General features: G+C 45.9%; 1 protein-coding gene across 2 annotated transcripts in view; it reads left to right on the forward strand.

Annotated features, from left to right (window-relative positions):
• The window catches only part of SMYD1 (SET and MYND domain containing 1), a 47,167-nt gene that overhangs the window by 18,763 nt on the left and 4,948 nt on the right, over positions 1 to 23,456 (forward strand). The window contains exons 3-9 of one of the 2 annotated variants that reach the window (XM_084764987.1): positions 1,230 to 1,443; positions 3,161 to 3,291; positions 5,272 to 5,310; positions 12,854 to 13,043; positions 19,390 to 19,482; positions 21,196 to 21,359; positions 23,104 to 23,272. In XM_084764987.1, the coding sequence (XP_084621113.1) occupies positions 1,230 to 1,443; positions 3,161 to 3,291; positions 5,272 to 5,310; positions 12,854 to 13,043; positions 19,390 to 19,482; positions 21,196 to 21,359; positions 23,104 to 23,272 (1,000 nt within the window). The remainder of the gene's footprint in view (positions 1 to 1,229; positions 1,444 to 3,160; positions 3,292 to 5,271; positions 5,311 to 12,853; positions 13,044 to 19,389; positions 19,483 to 21,195; positions 21,360 to 23,103; positions 23,273 to 23,456) is intronic. The other variant, XM_084764988.1, reaches the window with a different exon arrangement.

Raw genomic sequence — 23,456 nt, forward strand, 5'->3', positions numbered from 1 at the left:
GGGCAGGCCTGTAGGAAGCCAGACTGACCTGGGAGCTGAGTGGGCGGGGACAGAGAGACTATAAAGTATTTGCAGGGCATGCAGGGTGTGACCATCAAGAATGGAGTCCGCATCTCCTGGGAGCGCTCAGGAACCTACAGGATGAAAGCTCGTCAGCTTCTCCAGGGTCCTTGCTCTCTATCTACTTGGGTCATATTTCTTCAAGATCCAGAATGAATTGACTTCCTGACTTCTTTCCTCTGCACAGCTCCCGTTGACCACGTCTCTTACTGACTTAAGATCTGTCCCTCACTGTTCTCTCTTCTCCTTGGGACCATGTCCCCAGGATTTAAACTACTGATATTTCCCACACCTTATCCTGAATCTTATTTTTACCCATGTTGCCGTGGGCTCTATGTGGAGACCTTCTGATTCCCAGGTACCTGGAGAATCAGGACATATTTCCAAGAATAATTCTGACCCAAACGAAAGAAACGCTGTGCTGAGCAAGATGAGGAGTCGCTCCCTGCAGGAGCAGGCGTGCCGGGCCACCAGTCCCCAGTCAGCAGCCGACTGTGTGACACCAGGAGTCTCTGGGACACAGAATTCATTTTTTTGGAGAATGTACCACCCAAAAGTTAACAAGGAAGCTCTTGGGGTGAAGTACGCCCCTCTGTGTCAGGCTCAAAGGTCATTAGGGTCCTCTCCTATCCCATTTTACCTTGTTTTCCTCAGGATTTAGGCCCAAGCCCCATGGTGCTCCATGTCTCTGTGTCCCAGGCCCCGTGTGACTTAGCTCCTGCTGCCTTGGGACTTGGTCCAACTACCTCTGTCTCTACTCATTGTTGTCTATGCTGCAGCCACCTGGGCTTTCTTGCTCTGGTTGTCCTGGGCCACAAAATACTATGTCTGCTCTTCCTTCAGCCCCTAGAGCTGGCTTCTGTGTCCATCCCAGGCCCTGTTCAGATGTATCTCCTGGTCCACACCGCCCTATGACCTCAGCTTCCCTTCCCCAGCCACTCTGTCATGCCCCTCTGTTTTATTTCTTGCCCTCAGCACTACTTTAAAATGATCGTGTTGACCGAAATCTTCCACCGTGCAGGAAGCATCTTGATAGACGTCTGTGCCTGATGCTATGCCTGGTATGCAATAGGCACTGGTGCTTGCTGAATGAGTGAATCCGGGAGCGAATGGGTAAACGATGTGAGTGTCTAGGCACCCCCTAATGCTGTGCTCCCCTCTCCTCCCAGGCTGGCGGCCCGCATCATGTGGCGGGTGGAGAGAGAGGGCACTGGGCTCACGGAGGGCTGCCTGGTGTCGGTGGATGACTTGCAGAACCACGTGGAGCACTTTGGGGAGGAGGAGCAGAAGGAACTGCGGGTGGACGTGGATACATTCTTGCAGTACTGGCCGCCACAGAGCCAGCAGTTCAGCATGCAGTACATCTCACACATCTTTGGCGTGGTAGGTATGGCCTTCCATGCCCTCTGGCACCGCTGCTCTGTCCTCCATGTCTGTCTCCTCCTGGTTTCCCTTCTTCCCCTTTGGGAACATAGAGTTTCTTTTTTAAAAAAATATTTTATTATTTTTTTCATATTACATCTCAATTGTTAGCCCATCCCTTGTATCCTTCCATTCCTCCCTCCCTCCCTCCCTCCTTCCCTCCCTCCCTCCTTCCCTCTCTCCCACTTTCCCCCTACTCTCCTCCCCTATGACTGTGACTGGGGGGACCTCCTCCCCCTGTATATGCTCACAGGGTATCAGGTCTCTTCTTGGTAGGCAGCTATCCTTCCTCTGAGTGCCACCAGGTCTCCCCATCAAGGGGATGTGGTCAAAAATGGGGCACCAGAGGGAACATAGAGTTTGTTAGGTGGAAGGAACCCCCAAGCTGCCCTGCACGGGGACTTCTGTTTCTATGACAATGGCCTCTAGCCCAGGCAGCTGGAGACATGAAGTCTGCCCTCTTGCTTCCAGGCATAGCAGGAAAACTACTATGAACCCAGAGTCAGACTCCTTAATGATTCCATTAAAATAAACCTGGGTTCTTCCAGTATGATTTCTCATTGTAGAGAGGCCATGATGCCTCTGGGTATTATCCAACTAAGAAGCTTCCAGAAGCAGTCAGGCCAGATCAAGGAGAGAAGGTCAGAAGTTTGAAAGGGACAGGAATATAAAACAATGCCATTTTTCCTGCTTTATTTATTTATTTAGTTGTTTGTTTGTTTGTTTTTGGTGGTGTCTTACTACATAGCCCAGGCTGGCCTTGAATTCCTAACCTACTCCTGAGTGCTGGGGTACTGGTGTGTGCCACCTCTCCTAGTGCGGAGTATTTGCTCTGGACTCTCTCTCTCTCTCTCTCTCTCTCTCTCTCTCTCTCTCTCTCTCTCTCTCTCTCACACACACACACACACACACACACACACACACACACTCACACACACACACACACACTCCTGAGACTCAGATATGGAATTGAGGAGCCAACATTCCCATCTTTGGTCTGACTAGGCTAAAACTACTGAAAGTTTCAGAGTGGGAGGACTCTGATAAATGTGGGGCTCCCCTCTTGGAAATCATCTTGTGGGTCATTCGGAGTCACGCAGAAAACAGAACAGGGTTTGTAGACTCTAAAGCATCTTCAGGATGAGAATGGGCTCTTTAAAAATCGATCAGTTTTGCTATTTGTCAACTACACATGCTTATAATATATTCTGATCACTCTCCCCACACCCCTATTGTTTCCTGACTGTGTTAACATTCTGTCCCCTATGCCTACCAGTTCCTTTCCCAGATTCGTGAGGCATCTATCTGTCTGTCTGTCTGTCTATCTATCTATCTATCTGTCTATCTTCCTTTTTTCCTTCCTTTCTTTTTTAAAATTTTATTTGTTTTTGTTTTTGTTTTTGTTTTTGTTTTTTCCAGACAGGGTTTCTCTGTGTAGCCTTGGCTGTTCTTGACTCAATTTGTAGACCAGGCTGGCCTCGAACTCACAGCAATCCGCCTGCCTCTGCCTCTCGAGTGCTGGGATTAAAGGCATGCACACCGCCCGCCCCCCCAGCTCTTTCTTTCTTTCTTTTTTTTTTAAAGGCCTGTATTTTTCAAATGTTTTCAACAACTTGGGTGATCTTCTGTACCAGATCTATGTTTGCTGACTGACTCTTTTCTCTTGTCCTCTGAGTAGATCAACTGCAACGGGTTCACTCTCAGTGACCAGAGAGGCCTACAGGCGGTGGGTGTGGGCATCTTCCCTAACCTTGGCCTGGTGAACCACGACTGCTGGCCCAACTGCACTGTCATATTCAACAATGGCAAGTGAGTGTCCCTTTATCTGGACTTACGCAATGGGCACTGGAGACCGGACACAGTTATCTGATTGATTTCAAGCAAATTCAAAGTCAAACTTTTAGACTTGAACTACCATGAATACCCAATATTCAGCAACTCAGAGTCTCACTCCAGACTACCTGTGAGGAGAGGAAGGAACTGAGGTGGATGTTGAAGAACTGTATCCTGCTCATTTCTGGATCTTTAAGTCTGCCTAGATGCATTAGATAATCATTAACTGCTGCTCAGAAACTTGAACTCTGGGATTATTTACCTAGAGTCAAAGCGTCAAACAAGTAACTGGTTCCCCAGGAGCTTATGGTAGCTAAGCTTCCATAAGAAATTAGACAACACATTTCAGGGAGTTTACTTAAACAATTAATGAAAGGACACTTTACAGGTGTGTGGGCAGGATTTAAGAAGGGACCAGGCACACTGGAGAGATGGCTCAGAGGTTAAGAGCACCACCAGCTCTTCCAGAGGTCCTGAGTTCAATTTCTAGCAACCAGGTGGCTCACAACCACCTATAATGTGATCTGATGCCATCTTCTGTCCTGCAGCTGTACATGCAGACAGAACACTGTATACATAATAACAAATAAATAAATCTTAAAAAAAAAAAAAGACCAGGCAAGAACTGAGGCACCCAGTGCTGAGCACACTAAGTCCGAGACTTAGCAGGACAAGGCAAGAAAGCTCTTACTGCAGCCCGTGGCTCCTGTGCTGAGCTGTGCCTCACAATGGTGTCTGCACAGAAGCTGGTTGCTGCTGGAATTGTGTGTTAACTTCACCCTTGCTTTCCTCCCCTTGGCCAACCTCACCCAGAAGTCAAAGAGCAGAGGCACCTGGGTGATGCTGTCCTCAGAGCTCAGCCCTTTGCCCCCAGGAAGGCACAGATCAAAGATACGTGGGCGAACGCTTGGATCTTGGGAGTGGGGCATAAAAGGAAAGGGATCAATAAACAGCCTGGGGCCTGATCGTGCATGGCTCAGGCTGGGGAGACCTGGGGCTGAAGCCAGAACTAACTGGCTTTACTCATAAAGATGCTCTCTCTTGACATCTCAAAGGCCAATTTCAGCCGCCAAATAGCAGATTTATCCCTAAAACTTCCTTGAAGCCAGGGTCAGTGGTTTCTGGGTCTCAGCTGAGGAGTAGCTTGACGTGGCATCATAGCTAAGACTATGATTTCTTATTCCCTTCCTGGTTCTGACCTCAGCGTGTCTAAAGGAATTGAGAAAGATGACAACAATTGGAAAGCTGAGTTTGGACTCTGGGGACAATATTTTCCAGCATGTCGTATTCCTCTGCCTAAGCCTCTAGGGGCAGTTGACCTAGACCTCAGGGAGTGTTCTTAGAGGGTGTGCTGCCCTGGTTTAGCCTGTTAGCACAGCGAGTCTCCTTTAGCCACGCACAGCTTCTCGGTGGCCCTTCTGTACGTGCCGGTGACCCAGGGTATCTCTGGCGTCTGCTGTAGCTTCTTTGCATCTACTAATTGTGAGTGGCCATGTGTCCCCTGGGTTTGTTGGCTTTTGTGCAAGAGAAGAGGGCATTACAGTCACTGCCTACTACACTGGAAATAAGCCTGGACACGGTATTAGTGGCCCAAGTTTAACCACAGCAATGTGTAAACTCTACATATGCAATTCAGAACGCTCCACAGGGCAGCCAGCCAGAGGCCATACTTGTTTCGCCCTCATGTTTGTCACTGGGACAGTAAAAGCATCCCTACAGAACACTGAGGACCTGGGAAAGGAAGTTGTTCAGCAGTGAATCCTGTAATCCTGTTTTGTAACCCTGGTCCAGTGTGCTTTCACTGTATCAAGTGGCATCGTGGCAGGGGAGCCCGGCTAGAAGGGGACGAAGTTGGTTGTGACTGTCAATGCTCTGATTGCGTGAGCCCAGAATGCCGTGCACTGTTCTGGCTGCAGTGGTATTGATTTCCTTGTGGGTGTCTGTTTTGTCTTTCAGTCATGAGGCAGTGAAATCCATGTTTCACACGCAGATGAGGTGGGTCAGTCTTCTCACACATCCCTGTCTCTCTGACCCATCTCCCTCACTTGCCTGGCTTCCCCCTGGCTTCCCGTGTCCAGCCTTTCCTGACTCCTTGGCTGCTGTCATGTGTCGTGTCCTGTACTGCAATGTCTTGGCTTCATTGAACAGCAACTTTCACATACTTGAATTCACTGCTTCCTCCTCACCTACCTGCCACTTGCCTGGCCTTTGTTTTATTTTGTTTGCTTTCTTCCTTCCCTCTAGCTCCTTGCTTCTTTGCTTTTACCTCAAAGTGTGAACCTTCCTAGTTCCTCATTTTCAGCTCCAAACTACATTGTCTCCTTAAACTCTGCTTACCAAGAAAATAAAAATGCCTATTACTAACCCAACTGTGTGTTTGTGTGTAGACTCAGCTTTTTATCCAAGCTAAAAGCACCCAGAGCTGTGATATTTTGGTAAATATGTATTCATAGTGTACTTTTTACTGATCAAAACTATGAACGTGTGGCTTAGGCAAAATCTTAAGTTGAACTTAAAAGTAAAAAAAAAAAAAAAAAAAAAAAAGGAAACAAGAGATAGTTTATCCTGGAGCCATTTGGGTGACCATGGCCTGGGAACATAGATTTAGATTGCCCTGGATTCCAGGTTCCAATGGTAGCAGTTTAATGAAGGTTTTTATTTTATTTTTTTGGTTTTTCGAAACAAGGTTTCTCTGTGTAGCCTTGGCTGTCCTGGACTTGCTTTGTAGACCAGGCTGGCCTCCAACTCAGAGAGATCCACCTGCCTATGCCTCCCGAGTGCTGGGATTAAAGGCGTGCTGCCACGTCCAGCTTTATTTTATTTTATTTTTATATAGCTTCATAGAACAAGGAAAGTCATAGATCAAGGTAAGCTTAAGATACACTGGTCAGAGAGGAGGTACAGCAGGAGGAAGGGAGCTTTTCTGTAGGCCCAAAATGCTATCTGATGACACGCTTAGCTTTTGGGCTAGTGGAAGTTAATAGTCTGCTAAGGTAATACATTTTAAGAGGTTCCTATCTATAAGTCACAGGATAGTTAATTCTGACACAGAGTGGGCCAGGAGCGGCTGTTCTGTAAGGCTGGAACCAGCCTGAGATAGGATAACCAGGCTCTGGACCTGCAACATTCCAGTCGTTCGACAGTACTGAAAGCCCACCAGGCGGTCTCTGCAGACGGCCCATTTTCAGGAGTTTTCGTTCACAGTTCCCCCTGTTAACCAAGCGTCACAGTTTGTGCATTTGAGGACATATGTTATTTATTAAATATTATAAGGTCCCTCACAGGTAGGAAGGCTCATTGCTAGGCTCTGACCTAGACAAGGCCGAGTAGGGGGCAGGACAGAGGAAGAGATGGCAAAGGGTATTAAGAAAGAAGATCCTGGACCATGTCAAACCTATTAACCATCATGATCTGGATCTGAGTTTTTTTTTTTACACTGTCTGTATCTGACATAGCACTGATATGCGACATAGGATGACAATATCTAAAATGAAGTAATCAAGAACACAGGTTGTCCTATTGGAGTAAAGGCAACAGATGAAACAAACATTTCTAAAATAACAAAAATTTACATATTTTAATGAGATTGAGTATATAGCTCCCTCGGTGTTTACAGTTATTTGTACTCAATGTTTAAATTGTTAGAAAAGAACTTTAGCATGAATCACTGTAGTGCTGTCCCTTTTTTATTAGTTAAAAAATAAATATTGCTTAATTAATTCTAATCCTGGCTGTGTTACAGGACATTTTAGATACTAACTAATTAATAAGCAACAGTACTCAAGGCACAGACCATCACGAATGTTGTTATTGGAGACTGATGTCCTTGTGTAACTTGGATAGGAGAAGTTAACCCAAATCTTTGGAGTGAAAGTTTAACTTAGAAACCAAATGTTTTGTTCTGTCCAAATTATACTGAACAATGAGAAGATGTATTTATATATTTATAATATATGTTCTTATAAAAACAATGAAAAACTTGAATCTTTCAAACATCACTTTTGAATAAGGTATAGGGTAAATAAATAGCCACAACAAAAAAGCGTGATCAAACAAAAGAGTACAATATTTTAACTTCATTAAAACCAAAATTATTTCTTTTATCACTTGAAAATATATCAGGAGCTAGGCGGTGGTGGCGCACGCCTTTAATCCCAGCACTTGGGAGGCAGAAGCAGGCGGATCTCTGTGAGTTCGAGGCCAACCTGGTCTACAAAACGAGTTCAGAACAGCTAAGGCCACACAGAGAAACCCTGTCTCGAAAAAACGAAAACCAAATAACAATAAATAAATAAGGTAGAATAATGGATATTATAAGCAATTTTGAACATCTAATTAAAAAAGTAAGTAAGAAATATGAAAAATGAGAGAAACACTTAGTCACTTGTCGCACTCGCTTGCCAGTGGCATTGGAGATAGAACGATGCTGCACGTCGAAGTCCACATTAATGTGCTCTCAGACGATGTGAGGAGCTTCCCTGTCTCCTAGGAGTGACGTAGAAGGAGGAGCTTCCCGGTCTCCTAGGAGTGACGTTGGAGTACCCGGATACAGTCCTCATCTGTTAATCAGAGTGGAGTCTTTGATGTGTTTTTTTTTTTTTCGAGACAGGATTTCTCTGTGTAGCCTTCGCTGTCCTGGACTCACTTTGTAGACCAGGCTAGCCTCGAACTCACAGAGATCCACCTGCCTCTGCCTCCCGAGTGATGGGATTAAAGGTGTGTGCCACCACCGCAGGGTGTGATGTCTTTTTTTTTCTTTCAGTTGATAGAATGATCTGGGTTTTTGTTTTTTTAAAAGAATCTTTGACTATTTTTCATTTGTAATTATTAAAGTTAATTTTTTACAGTATTATACATTATTTGTTCATCGGCTAGAATAAATTTTATTGACCTGGACTCACATGTCATTCCCCAGTGACAGGGTCCCAGTGGGGAGGACCAGAAAAAAGATGAGAAGATAGATAAAGAATCTGGGGTCAGGTGATCTGGCATAAGCGATGTCTTATGTCAACAAGGTTTACTGAGGAGTACAGAGACTTATATACAGTTTGTTGGAGAAATATAGACAGAGTCAGCAGAAAGCATCATATAATTGGGCAAAGTCAGCAGGAAGCTAATCACAATATTGCATAAGGGGAAACACAGGATATCTCACGGGCATCACAGACCCAGCACACAGGGCCTTGAGACTGACAGCTCCTGTCTCTTCATGGAGAAAACCCAAGTTCCCAAGGACTGAAACTTTCAGTCTTTAAGACTCTGATTTCAGCCCTAGATGGTACCCCACTAAACCTGTCCTTGGCCAAGGATGTGGAGCTGGGCTCCATCTGTCCTTTTATCAGGGCCTCTGAGAAAGCCTTGGGTTGCCTGGCTCTCAGCATTTTATATATAGATTTAAATATTTGTCCAGCAAAACAAGTTTCATAATCACTCTTTAAGTTAGGAATATTCAAAATAGGCATAACTCTCTAAACAGGTATGTGTAGTGTGTGTGTGTCCTACAATATGAGTAATCATCTAAGTTAATTTATATCTTCAAGCAATAGGGACCGTGTAGTAGGACCAGAATTGGGATGAGGATCAGGGTGATAACATCTTAACCAGAATTAACAGAACAGATTTTAAAAAATGTTTTTATGTGTATGGACGCTTTGCATGCATGTTGCATGCAGAGGCCAGAAGAGGGCGTCGGATCTCCTCTTAGAGAAGGCTGTGACCAGCCTTGTGGGTGCTGAGGGTTGAATCCAGGTCTTAATGGAAAAGCAGCCAGTGCTCTTAACTGCTGAGTCCAGATTTATATTTCTTAAATTAAAAAGACAAAAACCCCTCAGGTTAATTGTCCCAAAGGAAGATTTAGGGCCACTTGCTGTCTCTGTGTGTTTTACCTATGTGGTCACAGTGACTAAATATACATTTTGTCACTTATCATTATTCTGTTTCTTAAAGTTTTAGTTTGACTATGAGCCAAAATGAAGCTCAGCTGACTTTAGTTTAACAACTTTAGTTTACATGAGCATTTACTTATAAGCCAATTTGGCATTAAGTACATTTGTAAAAATAAACAAACTATAACCATGTGTAGACAGATAGTCTATGTAAGTAACCATACTAGTGGGAGGCGAGGTCCCGCTCCGTCTTAGACCTAGAGGAGGGGAATAGGGTGAAAGCAGGAGGGAGGGAGAAATGGGAGGATACAAGTGAAGGAATAATAATTTAGTTGTAATCTGAATAAATTAATTAAATTTAAAAATGTAAAAAAATAAGTAATCATATATAAGATATATTTTAATAAACCAAGATTTCGAACATACTGTTTGTTGTCTATAACTCTCATTACAAAAAGCAAACAGCATAGAGATCTTTAGAAGACACGTCTCTTAACTTATATATATAGTCCAACTGTAATAAAAAAAAAAAACCTTAGACTTAACTGTTCTTTAAAAATGTTTTGAAGAAGCTGGTGTGGTGGCACAGGCCTTTAAGGTCAAGGTCCCTACGGCTTAGGGACCTCTAAGGGCAGTTAAAGACAACCACAGGAGGCTGTGGCTGCGTCCCCTTAACAACACGCCTTGGGGTTTACACTGAGGCCCATCTGGAAGCATCTTGGTGAATTTCCCAGGTCTGCTCTGTGACTGCTGGGTCCTGTTAAACATGAGTTCTGTGTTTCTTTGTTTCTGTTTTTCTAACAGGAAACCCACTGAATGTTTTTGAAGAACCAGCTCGCCTCCATCTTGAGCTTAAAAGCCATCTTATAGGAAAGACAAACCACAATCATTCCTGTTTATGATTAAACCTCTGTCTCTCAAGATTAGGGCTATGTCACACCTGTAACATTAACTATGTAGAAATAATCCTTTTGTGCCCTGTGTGAAGATTGTCCTTATATTTTTCAAATGCTGATTTCTGTTCTGGCAGAGATCTGGTTACAGGCCTGGACTTTGGTGTCATTATCATGAAGCATTACTGCCTTAGTATTTTGTAAACATTTTTCTCCATCGTCTTCTGATTGGTCAGATAAAGAGATGGATGGCCAATAGCTGGGCTGGAGAGCTTAGGCAGGAACAGGCAGGACAGAACCATCTGTAGCTAAGGTTACAGGTGGGGCGTCGCCCAGTACTTGAGAAATAAGAGTCTTAATCATAAACAGGAATAAGTCTAGTTTGTCTTCACTATAAGACGGCTTTTAAGCATAAGACAGAGGCGAGCTGGTTCATCAATAGTAGCAACAGATGGTCTGGACTCAGTGGGTCCATGCCTATACCTGGCTTTGGTAAGGGCGATTCCTCTGGTGAAAAGTGGATCATGCTCATGTTGTGGCATAGCAATTATCAATTCAAAAACCACAGCTCTCCTCTTAAAGGGAATAAGAACTGATTTATTCTGTAGCCATTTTGAGTGATCATGGCCTGGAAATACAAATTCATGTCAGCTGAAATTCCATAGCCCTTGAATTTTTCTTTTTCTCTTTCTTTCTTATTTTTACTTTGTTTTGTTTTGAGACAAGGTTTCTCTGTGTAATAGTCCTGGCTGTCCTGGAACTCTCTTTGTAACCAGGCTGGTCTCAAACTCACAGAGATCCGCCTGCCTCTGCTTCCTGTGTGCTAGGCGTGTGCCACCACGTCCAGCCTCTTGGCCTTTTCTTAATGATGACCATGTAGGTCTTTTGCTTGGGCTGGGCTTAAAACCTTTCAGGTGGATTTTTAAAAAATTATTAGAGTGAGGGGCAGGAGTGGTTGGTTTATCTGTGTCAGTGTATACTGCTAGTGACTTTGTCCTGGGCAAGGGGTTCTAAACCTGTAGTGTAGAGGTCAAAAGCACATAGGGTGGTAGGGCAGGAGAATCAGGAGTTCCAAGTCAACCTGGGTACAAAGTGAGTTTGAGACAGCCTAAGCTACACAAGACTTTGTTTCAAAACAAAACAAAAATAACAAACAACAATGGGGGAAAAAAAACCAACTCTCAGCACCTCGCTGGTTCTAAGACCCCGTGGCTCTGGCTGTGTTCTTAATATCTGCAAGAAGCACTCGGATGAGTTGCTTGCTTCCAGTTTGGTTGGCTCCGCTGTAGATGGAAGGGGTCTGAGTCCCAGGGTGAGTCAGACTTGCCCACGGAAGCTGGGTGGAGGAAAGAGCAGGGCTAAGCTCTCAGTTCTTGGCTCTGCAGTGACTAACTGTAGAAGACAGAATATGAAAAGGGCCCCATTCTTTCTTTCTGCCTCTTTCCGAAGGAATGAAGGAGCAAGAGGAGAGCAGTGCTCAGGCTTTCCAAGCTCTGTTGAGTTGTGTTTATACACAGCCATTCTCTCTCTTTCCCAGACTTTAGTGCTGGGAGCCAAGCCAGGGATTGTATGCTCAGAAGCCGTCTCCCACCCAGGAACACTCCCAGCCCAGGCCTCGACATTAGCACTTGTCCTCCACTTACAGGAAAGGCTTTGGAGCCTTCAGTAGCCAACCGGGGTAGCAGGGCCTGCATATCCCCGCCATTCAGCAGTTGCTTCCTTCTCTTGGCAGAAGACATGGAAGGGGGTGCATTTGGACCTTTCTGGGGGTGCTGGGGTCTTGCCGTTCACGTGATGCCTGACAATCTTTCTGGGAAGCAAGGACCAAATATTTCTGCCCAGCCTGCTGCTTTTTGCCATTCACTCCCTGGGCAGTGAGACTCGAGGCAGGCGCTTGGTGCTAGGGAAACTCAACTGAGGACTGAGCATACAGGCCTTGCCCCTCCCCCACTCCTCCTCCTCCTCTTCCTCCCCCTCACGCACCCCTCTTGCTGTCTGACTTTGTGGTGGAGAGGCATAGCTGAGAGGCACTGGGCCGCCTTAGCTGGTTGGATGTCAGTCGTTGAGGGGCCTTTTCACTCCAGCACCTTCTTTATTATTATAAAGCAAGGTGAGTAGTTTTCTGAGTAACTGGAGGGCCAAGTCTAGACTGGGGGAAATTAAAAAAAAAATACTGCTACTAACAACCACAGCATCATCTTTGAACAAACACAGAAGTACACCAGGCTAACAGTCCCAGCGTTTTTATATTCAGATTCCTTTGGTGGTCTTCAGTGGGCATGGATTTCCTACATAATGCAGGCCTGAGCCATTGAACCGAAGCTTTGAAGGACAGAGGGTCTTGGAAAGTTTAGCACAGAATGGGCCAAGGTGGCAGCAGCTTAACATGTAGGTTACAGAGGGTGGAGCCTTCAAACTAAGATCCTTTTAGATCTTTGTTATTATTCCCACCTGTTGGAGGTGACCAGTAGCTACGTGTATGGAACTGTGGGCGTGGAAGCCGTGTATGGCTTTAAGACCAAGCCAGGCCCTTCACAGGGCCTTTCTGGAACCAGTTCCGGAAACATTAACTGAATGAAGCAGATGTGACATTGAGCGCGACCACTCTGCTTCGGGTTGTGACGTGTTCTGGAGTCTGGAGAGAATTGACATGTTCCCAGAGCCTCCGTGGAAGCTGTTGCCGTTGAGGCTGTGTTCCCGGAAGCCCTGGAGAGCGCCGACCAGCCCTGGTTCTGTTGACTCCCTTTTGTCTTGCTCCAGAATCGAGCTCCGGGCCCTGGGCAAGATCTCTGAAGGCGAGGAGCTGACGGTGTCCTACATCGACTTCCTCCACCTCAGCGAGGAGCGCCGGCGGCAGCTGAAGAAGCAGTATTACTTTGACTGCTCCTGTGAGCACTGCAAGAAGGGGCTAAGGGACGACCTCTTCCTGGCAGTGAAGGAGGACCCCAAGGTACACAGCACCCTGCTTCAGGCTCTGAGGCCGCCTTCCCAGGAGCTGGGCAGAGTGCGCACGGGGTGGAGCACGGGGTGGAGCACGTAGCAGGGCGGGCAGTTCCCAGCTGGGAAGTTTGAAGAAACCAGTCTTCTTGAAAGGAGAGCAATGGCCTGACTACACGGCTATCGTGAACAAGGCATAGAAAGGCTGGCACAGGGCACTCGGCGTGATTACGTTCCCCACCCTGACCCTGTGCAGGTCTTAACCTGGTGGAGAACTTCACATCAAAATCCAATAGGCGAAGGGCTTTGATATGGCTTCCGTAGTTCTGTAGAGATGGGTGCTATGGATGGGGCAGGCTTGTCAAGGCGATGCCAGGACTCAGTTGAGCTGGGTGGAGCTGAGCGGCCAGGGGACAGGGTAGCCAGTTATGCCTCATGCCAAAAACGAGAGTGAACTATTTAGACACTTAGACCTACATAACATAGACACAAGAAGCAGAAACCCAGAGAAGGTGCCAAATTCTACGCATCCATTCCCCCCCCCCCCTTGAAGCATACAGAAATGGAGTGGGGTCAGCACAGGCATGGGGGCATTGTTCTGTCAAAAGGTTGCCTGTCATTAGAGGGCATGACCTGTGATTCTGTCAAGGGGGCAAAGCTCAGGGTACAGAATAACTGGCTGTCAAGTCAGAGTGAGAAAAAAATATCCTCAAGGCTTCATCTCTTCTTGAGTAAGAAGGTCTCAGTAGGGGTATGCAAGAGGTTAACTGGATGTTTCTGCAGAACTGCTACTCCATTAGTGTCTGTGAGATGCACATACACGAGCCTATAAGCTCCCCTCTGTATCTGGTGTGTAGCAGGAAATGTGTTTCTGGTCAGAGCCGAGGGGCCAGGTGAATTCCTTGCTTTTAGTCACATGACCTATCTCCCGGCTCCATTAATGTTTAGGGTCCAGCCCCAAATGCATTTCTCTCTTTCATCTCTGGGCTGCGCCATAATTTGTAACTTATTTGCATTCGTACTACGTCTTATAGACAATTTTCTCCAAGAAGTTCTACTTCTAAGACTCCACCCAGAAGAGACACTTACATGTTTGCTATAAGATGCATGGATAAAGATAGATCATAGTGATGCTGTTAGGAGCAAAAAAAATAGTGTGGTGTGTGTGTGTGTGTGTGTGTGTGTGTGTGTGTGTGTGTGTGTGAAAGCACCATCAAATCAATACACAGAAATGTCTTAAACAGAGAAAAACACCCTAAACCATTTAATTGCATGAAGCAGGTGTCTACGTCGTGCAGCTCTGCAGGGAGATGTGTTCCTCCAGGGAAACAAGTTAAGGGCCCAAAGCTGTTGTGTACATATCTTAGGTTGCTGGAGTTGCTTTACCACATGTCCCAAACTGGGTAGTTTAAACCTCGGTGTAACCAGTCTTACAGTTCTGAAGTCTGAGGACCACAGTCCCACCTTCAATGGTCTGTAAGGGAAGGGTCTATTCTAGATGTTTCTCCTTAGCTTGTCGGAGGCTGTCTTCTACCACTGTCTCTTTATACCTTCTCCCATTTTGCTTTTTGGTGCTCTTAAGTAAGGTCACCAGTCAGGTGGGTTTAGGGATCCACCCCTACTTTATTCCACATGACTCAGCTTAAGTAACCGTATGTGCAAAGAGTGCAAGGCTGCATTCTGAGGTCTTGGGGCTTAGTACTTCAACGTATCATTTTGAGAGGATGGCACTCAATTCATAGCATTATGGCTGTTTCCCATGTTATAAAAAGAGATATGCATGCACACGTTGGTCCATGAAGAAAGAAATAGAAGAAAACTGTGACCAGCTGGTCAGTGAAACGTGGAGCAGAAACATTTAATCGATTTTCCCATGCAGGAGATAAAATAGTTTGTGCCAAGGATTATGTCTTTTATAGGAACAACCTCTTTTAAAAAATAAAGCAAAGGACTTGTATACTGTTACTATTTAATTAAAAAAAATATATTTTTAAATAGACAACATCCTTTTTTCCACTGGGTGTGGTGGTGCACGCCTTTAATCCCAGCACTCGAGAGGCAGAGGCAGGCTGATTGCTGTGAGTTCTAGGCCAGCCTGGTCTACAAAGTGAGTCTAGGACAACCAAGGCTACACAGAGAAACCCTGTCTTGGAAAAAAAAAAGATCCTTTTTTTCCCCCTTTCAAAATTCTACAACATATAGTAGTTTAAGCCTTTCTGTATTTTTGTGGGTTTCCACAGTGCAGAAGGTGACAGGGGACTTAGGCTGTATTCCATCACTGTAGCTCAGTTGCTAGTGGTGATAATCTGCTGATGCCTCGCAGGTCGACAGGTCTCTGATAAAAGATTGGTGGCTTCTGCTCGAACCTAACTGGATGCAAAGCAAAAATCTTTCTAATGTTTTTTAGACAACAAGTTAAGTTTTCTATTTTAAAACAATTTAAATTACATTTATTGACTGAGTATGGTAGGGCGTGCCTTTAATTTCAGGGAGGTAAAAGTAGGTTGGTGTCTATGAGTTTGAGGCCAGCTTGGTCTACAGAATGAGTTCTAGAACAGCCAGGGCTACATAATAGAGAGAACCTGTCTCAAAAGCAAACAGACTGCCCCTGCGAACTAAACAAAAACCCAAACCACATGTGTGTGCACATGTGCATATGTATGTATGTATTACATATGTATGCATGTATATATTCATCACATAAGCATGTGTGTGGATGTGGAGATCAGAAGACAATTTCTGGGAGTTGGTTTTCCTACCTTGTGGGCCCCAGGGATTAAATTTAGATTGCCAAGTTTATTTTTATTTTTTTAATTTTTATTTTTGGTTTTTCAAGACAGGGTTTCTCTGTGTAGCCTTGGCTGTCCTGGACTCCCTTTGTAGACAAGGCTGGCTTCGAAGTCACAGCGATCTGCCTGCCTCTGCCTCCCGAGTGCTGGGACTAAAGGCATGCGCCACCATCGCCCGGCTCTAAATTGCCAAGTTTAATGGCAAGTGCCTTTACCCACTGGGCCATCTTGCTGGCCTCTTAAATTTGGTTCTTTATTAAAGATATAAACTCAAAAATAAAAGTAACTCAACTTAAATATTTGGATAGGAAAGATTGTGCACACATTGATAGTATTTTTGATTTATTTTTATTATGTATACAGTGCTTTGCCTGCATGTGTGCCCGCACACTAGAAGAGGGCGCCAGATCTTATTATAGATGGTTGTGAGCCTCCATGTGGTTGCTGGGAATTGAACTCAGGACTTTTGGAAAAGCAATCAGTGCTCTTAACCTCTGAGCCATCTCTCCAGCCCCATTTATAGTAGTTTTAATGAGTTAATTTGAGATAAAGTCCTGCTACGTGGCCTGAGCTGGTCTTAAACTCGTTATTTAGCCAGGACTGGTTTCTAACTCCTCACCCTCCGTCTTGGCCTCCCTCCCAAGGGCTGGGATTGCAGTTCTGTGCCATGGTAGCCTATTTTTTTTCTTTCCTTTCTTCCTTTTTAAGCCATTGTAATAGATTAAGGGGAAAAAGAAAAAAAATGAGGAGGCCTGTTTTCTAGTCTAGGTATGACCCTGACTGTCTGGGCTTGGCCAAGGCTCTTCCGTTGGGGCCTCATTTTCCTTGTCTCTTCTTGGAAGTTGGAAGAACTTAACCTTAGTGTTTCCCTCAGCCTCAGCTTGTCTTGATTTGCAGGAGACAGTGCCTCAGGAAGCCCCGGCTGGCCTAACTTGCTGTGTAGCCATGGAGGCCTTGAACTCCTACCCCTTCCCTCTCAGACTCCCAAGGCTGAAAATACAGGGCTGAGCCACCATGCACCGAGCTTGCTGGTGTCCTTCTCTTCCTTCTAACACCTTCCTGCAGCCCGGTAAGCAGCGCCTTGGCCAGTCAGCACCAGAAATTCTTCTGCCACCTTTATATACACGGTAACCTCTAGGAAACGCAAACAAAAGTTCTAAATGAGAAAATGAAAACAAAATAGAAAACACCTCCCTCAGTTGTACCTCTGAACACTTTCTGTTTAATCCCGATTAGGTGTTTTTTTCTCTTTTCAAGCCTGCAAGGCTACGTTTCCAAGACCAGGTACAAGCATCCTTCAAATGCTGTTCTCTTCCCTCTTTGCCTCATGCTGCCAAGGACAAGGTGGTAGCAAGGTTCTGAGCCTTGGTCACCGCTGTGTGAAGAGGGGCTGGAGGGGTGACTCAGTGGGGAAGAGTGCTTGCTGCTCTTCCAGAAGACCCGAATTTCATTACTAACACCCATGTTGGATGACTCCAACTTCATGGAGTCCTATGCACTCTTCTGATCTCTAGAGACATATGAACACAACTGTGCACATGTACACACACACACACACACACACACACACACACACACACACACAAGACAAGCCTAGCTCAGGTTGCATAAACTTATTTAAAAATCTATATTTAAAATGCACATGTGTGTGTGTGTGTGTGTGTGTGTGTGTGTGTGTGTGTGTGTGTGTGTGTATTTAGTATAAATGGAGTTACTGAACTACTTTGGGTGATAATCCTCTCCCCCCAGACTTTAGATTGTCTAACAAAACCTCCAGTACCTGGTACAGAAACCTCCCTTTGAGCTGTTGGGCAAGGATGTCCAAGAGACTCCCAAAACTACTGCCATTGCCCTTGGCTAGCTCCCAGCATTGAAGGTGAGACTCTATTGCAGAAGACATTGTGCACCAGAAATAGGGCTTGGAGGAACTGAGCTATAAGCCTCCTTCCCGAGGGCCAGCTCTCAGGGCATTGGAAGGTGCTGTGCAATCTTCCACGAGAGAAAACCAAAGGATAGTTCTATCCACACATAAAGCCTAAAAACCACCATGATGACTGGCCCTGCAAGATATCCTCAGTGATCGAACAGTGTCAACTTTATGATGGCAGTAAACAGCAGATGTCTGGTTGGACTTGAGGCCCAATCGCTAGGAAAGAATTCATACCTGGCACTGTGAATTTAGCCAACTACCCATGGATAGAGAGGTCATGCATCCCAGAGGAGAGCCTATTACTCTCCTAAACCAATACAGCTTCTCACTGTATTCTGCTTATTGAATCATTGTTTGTTTGTTTTTTTTGAGACAAGGTTTCTCTGTGCAGCCTTGGCTGACCTGGACTCTCTTTGTAGACCAGGGTGGCCTCTGCTTCCCAACTGCTGGGATTAAAGGCGTGTACCACCACAGCCCAGCTACATATCCGTCCTTATATTTATAGATAAGTGTAGTTCTCACTCCTCAACAAAGAAGCTTCTTTTTGCACAGTCTACGCTAGAAATACACAACCAACTGGTCAAAATGCGGAGGGTAAGTGACCACAAGGTGACCAACTCCAACAGATATACCTGCAATGCAGCCCCTACACCCAAGGCTCAGGGAAAGTTACAGAAAAGGGAGCAGAAAGATTCTAAGAGCCAGAGGACCAGGATGCCTGCTGTGAGATAGTGTCTTCTAGACATGACAGGAAGCCACACCCATCAGATCTCAACAGTGTGGTTGCCAAAGCAAGGCCTGTATAAGGACAACAGTCAACACACCAGTGTGGATGGGGGACTTTTTTTAAAAAATTAATTTATTCTTGTTATATCTCAATGGTTATCCCATCCCTTGTATCCTCCCATTCTTCTCTCCCTCCCATTTTCCCCTTACTCCCCTCCCCTATGACTGTGACTGAGGGGGATTTCCTCCCCCTGTATATGTTCATAGGGTATCAAGTCTCTTCTTGGTAGCCTGCTATCCTTCCTCTGAGTGTCACCAGGTCTTCCCCTCCAGGGGACATGGTCAAATATGAGGCACTAGAGTACTCTTACAAGGCCCCACTCCTAGACAAAGAGCTACAGGCAGAAAATGGCTGCTGAGAGAGGGGGAATCGTTCTTCCTAAGAGATGAGCTTCCTGGTAAGTTATTCAAGCCAAGTGGTCATCCTTAGCACTTGTGTGTGAGCTATGAGTGGGGTTGAGGTAGGACCAAGTGTGGAAAGGATGTGAATACAGTGCTCACGTGTGAGGTCCTCCAAAACAAACAGCTTAAATGAAGAAAGCGAGACAAAGAAGCATGAAGAGGCAATTGGGAAAGCCACAGGGGTCTTTAGCGCACTTGAAGAAATGAGACATTCAGAGTGCAGAAGGCTGATTCCTGCATTACACTGAATAAATTCATCACGAGGAATGCCCAAGCTGGCAGGCCCTTGGAAATAGTTGACTACTGTTTCTTTTTTGGTAGTAGTGGGATTGAGCTTTGGGCAAGGCAAGTGGCCTGCCATGGAATCACATTCCCAGCGTTCGGGTACTCTGATCTAAAATGGGCTGGCCCACGAAGCGATCTCAAACTGCATTTCTCTCTCTCTTTCCCAGCCCTCCCAGGAAGTGGTGAAGGAGATGATACAATCCTCAAAGGATACACTGGAAAAAATAGACAAGGCTCGTTCCGAGGGCTTGTACCATGAGGTGAGAGCACTTTTTAATAGAGGATGGTGATGGGGAGGGGCTGGAGTAAGGGAGGTGTGTGAAGAGAAAAGGGGAGACCACTAAGTAGCTTCCATTTCCTGGAAGACTGCTCCTCTTCATGCCCTTCCATCTTAGCACCCATTAAAGGTGTATTCTCAGGGACTGCTCAACCCAAGGAGATCTGGCCCAGAAGAACAAAAGCTTCTGCATCCATGTGTGAGGGGCTGGAAGAATGCCTGGGACAGCTCAGAGGGGCTGGGAGAATGCCTGGGACAGCTCAGGTGGCATCAGAAATGGAAGAATGGACACTGAGGATGCCTGCTTGTTTTCCATCGCTGAATATATGCCTTCTACACCCTGTTGATGCTCACTGGGCATTCAACGTTGGCTCCTAAGCCCCCATGGCTTCTCTCTGGCTCTATACTATAATCATACCTCCTCTGACCAGGACAGTTTCCCTGAAGTCTCTGCAAGAGAAATCTAGGCATCAAGGTTTCATAGTTTCTGTAAGATTTCAGTGTGCAGCCAAGTGGTTTGCAGAGACATCCATGGCTTAGTTTTTGTACGTAAGGTAGCCTTGAACTCTCTGTCCTCCTGAATATGGGGAATCACAGCATATAGCACCATACCTGAGAAGTTGCTTTGAAATAATCTCAGCAGCTTGTTGGAAACCTATTCTTGTGCCTTACCCTCTAAGCTGGAAGCTATTCCTTCTGAAATAGAACAAAGGCGCCATGAATCAGTGGCTTCTCCTCCCAACACCTCCCCTGCACTCCCACAAGCTCATTCTCAGCTTGATTAAGTCAGGTGTGGATGCAGCTAGGGTATGCTAATGCGGTAGTTGATTTTACTTCATGTCTGTTTCATTTCCCTTCTTTTCCTCCTCCCTTACCACTTTGTCCGTTGCACGTGTATGAGCCCTTACTAGGGTGACCAAGACGTTCTCCTCCCCCGCCCCCGCCCCCCGGGTTCTGTCAGAGAGGAAGAAACCATGAAAACCAAGTGGTATGCATGGTAGGGATGCTACGACAAAGGCATGTGTTAGGAACCAGGATGACTGCTGGGGCTCCATGAGCTCCATTCTTCTGGCTTCCCCCCTCTTCACTTCTACCCCCCAATAACATCACAGGCTGATGGCTAGGCCTTAGGGGTAGGCACTTACCCAAACCATATCAACACATTTACTTTGTGTGTTTCTACACATACGTATGAATATGTGTACACATATACACACAAGTTTAGTGTATAAGTAGATATGTACACTACATGCACATGTGATTTCCACAGCTCTGCTGCCTATTGACTGAAAATTCCTCATTTTGTTGTATCATCTTGTTTGTTTGTTTTTGTTTTTCGAGACAGGGTCTCTCTGTGTAGCCTTGGCTATCGTGGACTCACTTTGTAGACCAAGCTGACCTCGAACTCACAGTGATCCTCCTGCCTTTGCCTCCCAAGCGCTGGGATTAAAGGCGTGCATCACCACTGCCAGGCTGTTGTGTCATCTTTATGTCCCGCCTCTACCCTTTTCCATGCCTACATCTTAACCATGCAGACCGTTTTGTTAGTTCAAACCTCAGACCTTGGGTTTTTCCCTCTGTCAGAAATGCCTCCAGCTTTCAAGGAGTGAGTTTCAAAGAGTGAGTCTTGATTCATCTGTCAGCCCAGCATGGTCTCCGCTGCAGTGGTGATGGATGAAGCTGTGTCTCCCTCCAGGTTGTCAAGCTCTGTCGGGAGTGCCTGGGGAAGCAGGAAGCAGTGTTTGCCGACACCAACCTCTACGTGCTTCGGCTGCTGAGCATTGTGTCTGAAGTCCTCTCCTACCTGCAGGCCTTCGAGGAGGCCTCACATTATGCCAGGAGGATGGTGGATGGCTACATGTAGGTGATGGTCCTGAGTCTCGGGCAGTTTCCGGAAACCCTCTCTTCCAGGGATGCCAAAGAGATGACACATTTGGTTGTTGCTTTTATACCCACAAATGGCATCAGCCACAGGCCATGGCCATGGCTGTGCTTCTCCTTACAAATGAAGGGTTTTGTTGTTGTTTGTTTGTTTGTTTGTTGTTTTTCTGAGACAGGATTTCTCTGTGTTAACAGCCCTGGCTGTCATGGAACTCACTTTGCAGACCAGGCTGGCCTTGAACTCACAACGATCCACCTGTCCCTGCCTCCCAAGTGCTGGGATTAAAAGCATGTGCCACCATGCCTGTCACAAATGAAGCTTTTCATCATGGTATTTCCGATATCAATGATCAGTCAGAACTGGTCCTCAGATGAAACCTCGTTGTCATCTCTAGTTTGTTTTTACTTCCTTACTTGTCACTTGAGCACATCTTCTGCTTTTGATTTTCCTAAATGAAACTTGATTTTAAGTGTTTGGAAAGCTTTTTTTTTTTAAATTCTCCCTTTAAAAGCTCATGACCAAACCTTTAACACCTAGGTGTTAGAGTTGAGTGCTTATTCAAACCATAGCAAAGCAATATATTTGCAATGTGTATATTTTTGCACATGTGTGCATGTGTGTACATGTATCATGTAAGTATAATCTGTGTGCAGACATATACACATGCATGCATGTAGTTTTCACTGATCTGCCATCTTTGCTTGTAATTGGTAATATGCTGCTCCCTTATTCCCCCCACCAATGTTCTCTCTTGTTTTCTGTGTTCACATTAGCATAGGGACTTGTGTTTCTGGTCAGAGGAGGAAGTTATCATAAGAAGGCCTTTCTTTGGAGGGTGCTGCTCATTAAAACTGCAGCCAAACTGTCCAGCATGCTAGGAAGAAGCCCTGGCAGGAGAAGAAAGTGCAGGGCAGCCCCAGGAGGGACACTGAAGTTTTATTCCCCACTTGAGACCTGGGGGTGCTCCTGATGCTACCTCGCTCCCTATGCTCAGCTCAGAGGACAGCTGTGGCCCTCTTTGTCCACGAAGCCTTAGTTTGGTGGTCCACGTCCAGTTCCCAGCTCTCCCGGCTTCACTGTGTAGGGCATTAGTCAGCTCTGTGTATTTCAATACTCCACAACGGGTCACCAGTGCCTCAGCACTAGTATAGGACTAGTGGGAGTCAGTACTGGCTTTGGTGTCATTTCCATTTGTTGTGACAGAATACAGATTAGAACCGAAAGGGTGTATTTTAGTTTACAATTCCAGGTCACAATCCATTATTGTCCAGACCAAGCTGAGGTCAAATCACACCCACACTCAAGGGCGGACAGAATGGATGCATGCAAGCTCATGCTAAATGTGTTCCACTCTGGCTGTCCTGGACTTGCTTTGTAGATCAGGCTAGCCTTGAACTCACAGACCCACCTGTCTCCTCCTCCTGAGTGCTGGGATTAAAGGTGTGCACCACCATGTCCAGCATCCTCCCAACTCTTAGCAAAGTTTAGGGTCCCCTGCTAAGGGACTGGTGCTATCCATGAGTCCTCAAGACAGTTGCCCACAGACATACTCATAGCCAACCTAATCTAGAAAGTTCCTCACTGGACTCTTCTCTCAAGTGATGCTAGATTGTATGTCAAGGTGACAGTGATAACCATCAGAGCACATTAGGGGTTGTCCTGTGCTGTAGATGTGAAGACAGTCAGGATGGCGGGTCATGGTTACTTTCTGTGCCTCGGCAGGAAGCTCTACCATCCGAACAATGCCCAGCTGGGCATGGCCGTGATGCGGGCAGGGCTGACCAACTGGCATGCTGGGAACATCGAAGTTGGGCATGGGATGATCTGTAAAGCCTATGCTATTCTCCTGGTGACCCACGGGCCCTCCCACCCTATCACCAAGGACTTAGAGGTAAGTAGCATCCTGAAGCTGGGCAGTGTCTTGACCTGGGAGTCCTGGCTCATCTGAACTCAGCTTTGTGGAAGTCTACAGACTTCCAGCTAGACCCGAAGGGAACTTAGAATGCTTTAGCCCGCTCCCTTGATTAATATAAGCAAACAGAGGCTCAAGGAAGGGGAGTACTCTGTCTATAGTT

The sequence above is a fragment of the Acomys minous genome, assembly GCF_964271855.1.
Source record: "Acomys minous genome assembly, chromosome: 17".
Lineage (NCBI taxonomy): Eukaryota > Metazoa > Chordata > Mammalia > Rodentia > Muridae > Acomys > Acomys minous.